This window comes from Acyrthosiphon pisum, unplaced genomic scaffold (assembly GCF_005508785.2).
Source record: "Acyrthosiphon pisum isolate AL4f unplaced genomic scaffold, pea_aphid_22Mar2018_4r6ur Scaffold_20493;HRSCAF=21190, whole genome shotgun sequence".
In the NCBI taxonomy this organism is placed as follows: Eukaryota; Metazoa; Arthropoda; class Insecta; order Hemiptera; family Aphididae; genus Acyrthosiphon; species Acyrthosiphon pisum.
The window spans coordinates 23,407-24,230 of record NW_021769858.1 but is presented as its reverse complement, the minus strand read 5'-3'; the positions used below and the strand labels follow the sequence as shown (position 1 = coordinate 24,230).

General features: G+C 29.6%; 1 protein-coding gene across 1 annotated transcript; it reads left to right on the top strand.

Moving 5' to 3' along the window:
• The first annotated feature begins 147 nt into the window (after positions 1 to 147).
• On the top strand, positions 148 to 671 carry LOC107882322. The gene is made up of 2 exons (XM_016800534.1): positions 148 to 291; positions 381 to 671. Exons 1-2 carry the CDS (start codon positions 148 to 150, stop codon positions 669 to 671), a joined length of 435 nt encoding a protein of 144 aa, XP_016656023.1.
• The last annotated feature ends 153 nt before the right edge of the window (positions 672 to 824 follow it).

Genomic DNA, 824 nt, shown 5'->3' with positions numbered 1-824 from the left:
TGCTATAAATGGTGCTCCTCTTATATCAAGATTTATCTACTCACGCATTTATACAAATTTTTAATTTTTTACGCCTATCGCGTAAATACTACTGTTTTGCTTCAAAATTACAGTTGGTAACGCCACGATCTGTCATGCCCTCAAATCATGCCCAAAAAATCAAAACCTTTAACCACGCCAAAAAAATTAATCGACGTCTTGGGTGATGGAAATTGCTGGTATAGGTGTATATCATTATGGATAAATGGATCTGAAGAACACCATGAACTTGTTCGACTAAAACTGTATCAGGTAATATATTATGTAACATTTTAAATCATTAAACGATTATTTAATGTATAATCTAAAGTGCATATCTATAATATTATTGTTTTTTATAGTTTTTTATGACAGATAATCGAGTAAGAGCATATGTTGGAGATATAGATTCGTATTTGGACATAAACCCATTAAATGTGATCGGAACATGGGCTACCGATGTAGAAATTTTTGCAACGGCATTAATGTTGAATACTAATATATATATTTATTCTGATTACCATAAATCTTGGCAATTATTTGGTAAAAATGGTAACTACAAAGATGGAGTTAGGGTAAATGAGAATTGTTTATACATGTGCCATATAAACAGAAACCACTACTCAGTTGTAGCAGATGTTAATGATAAATAAATTCAATTAATACAAATTGTGATTCAAAGTAGAACTCGCTCCTCAATAACTATTGTAATTTTTTTTACCTAATGTTTTTAAATACAGTATAATACATTTGATTAACAGTGAACTTTTAATAATTACAGTCTAGGTTGACTTGCCTGTATTTTA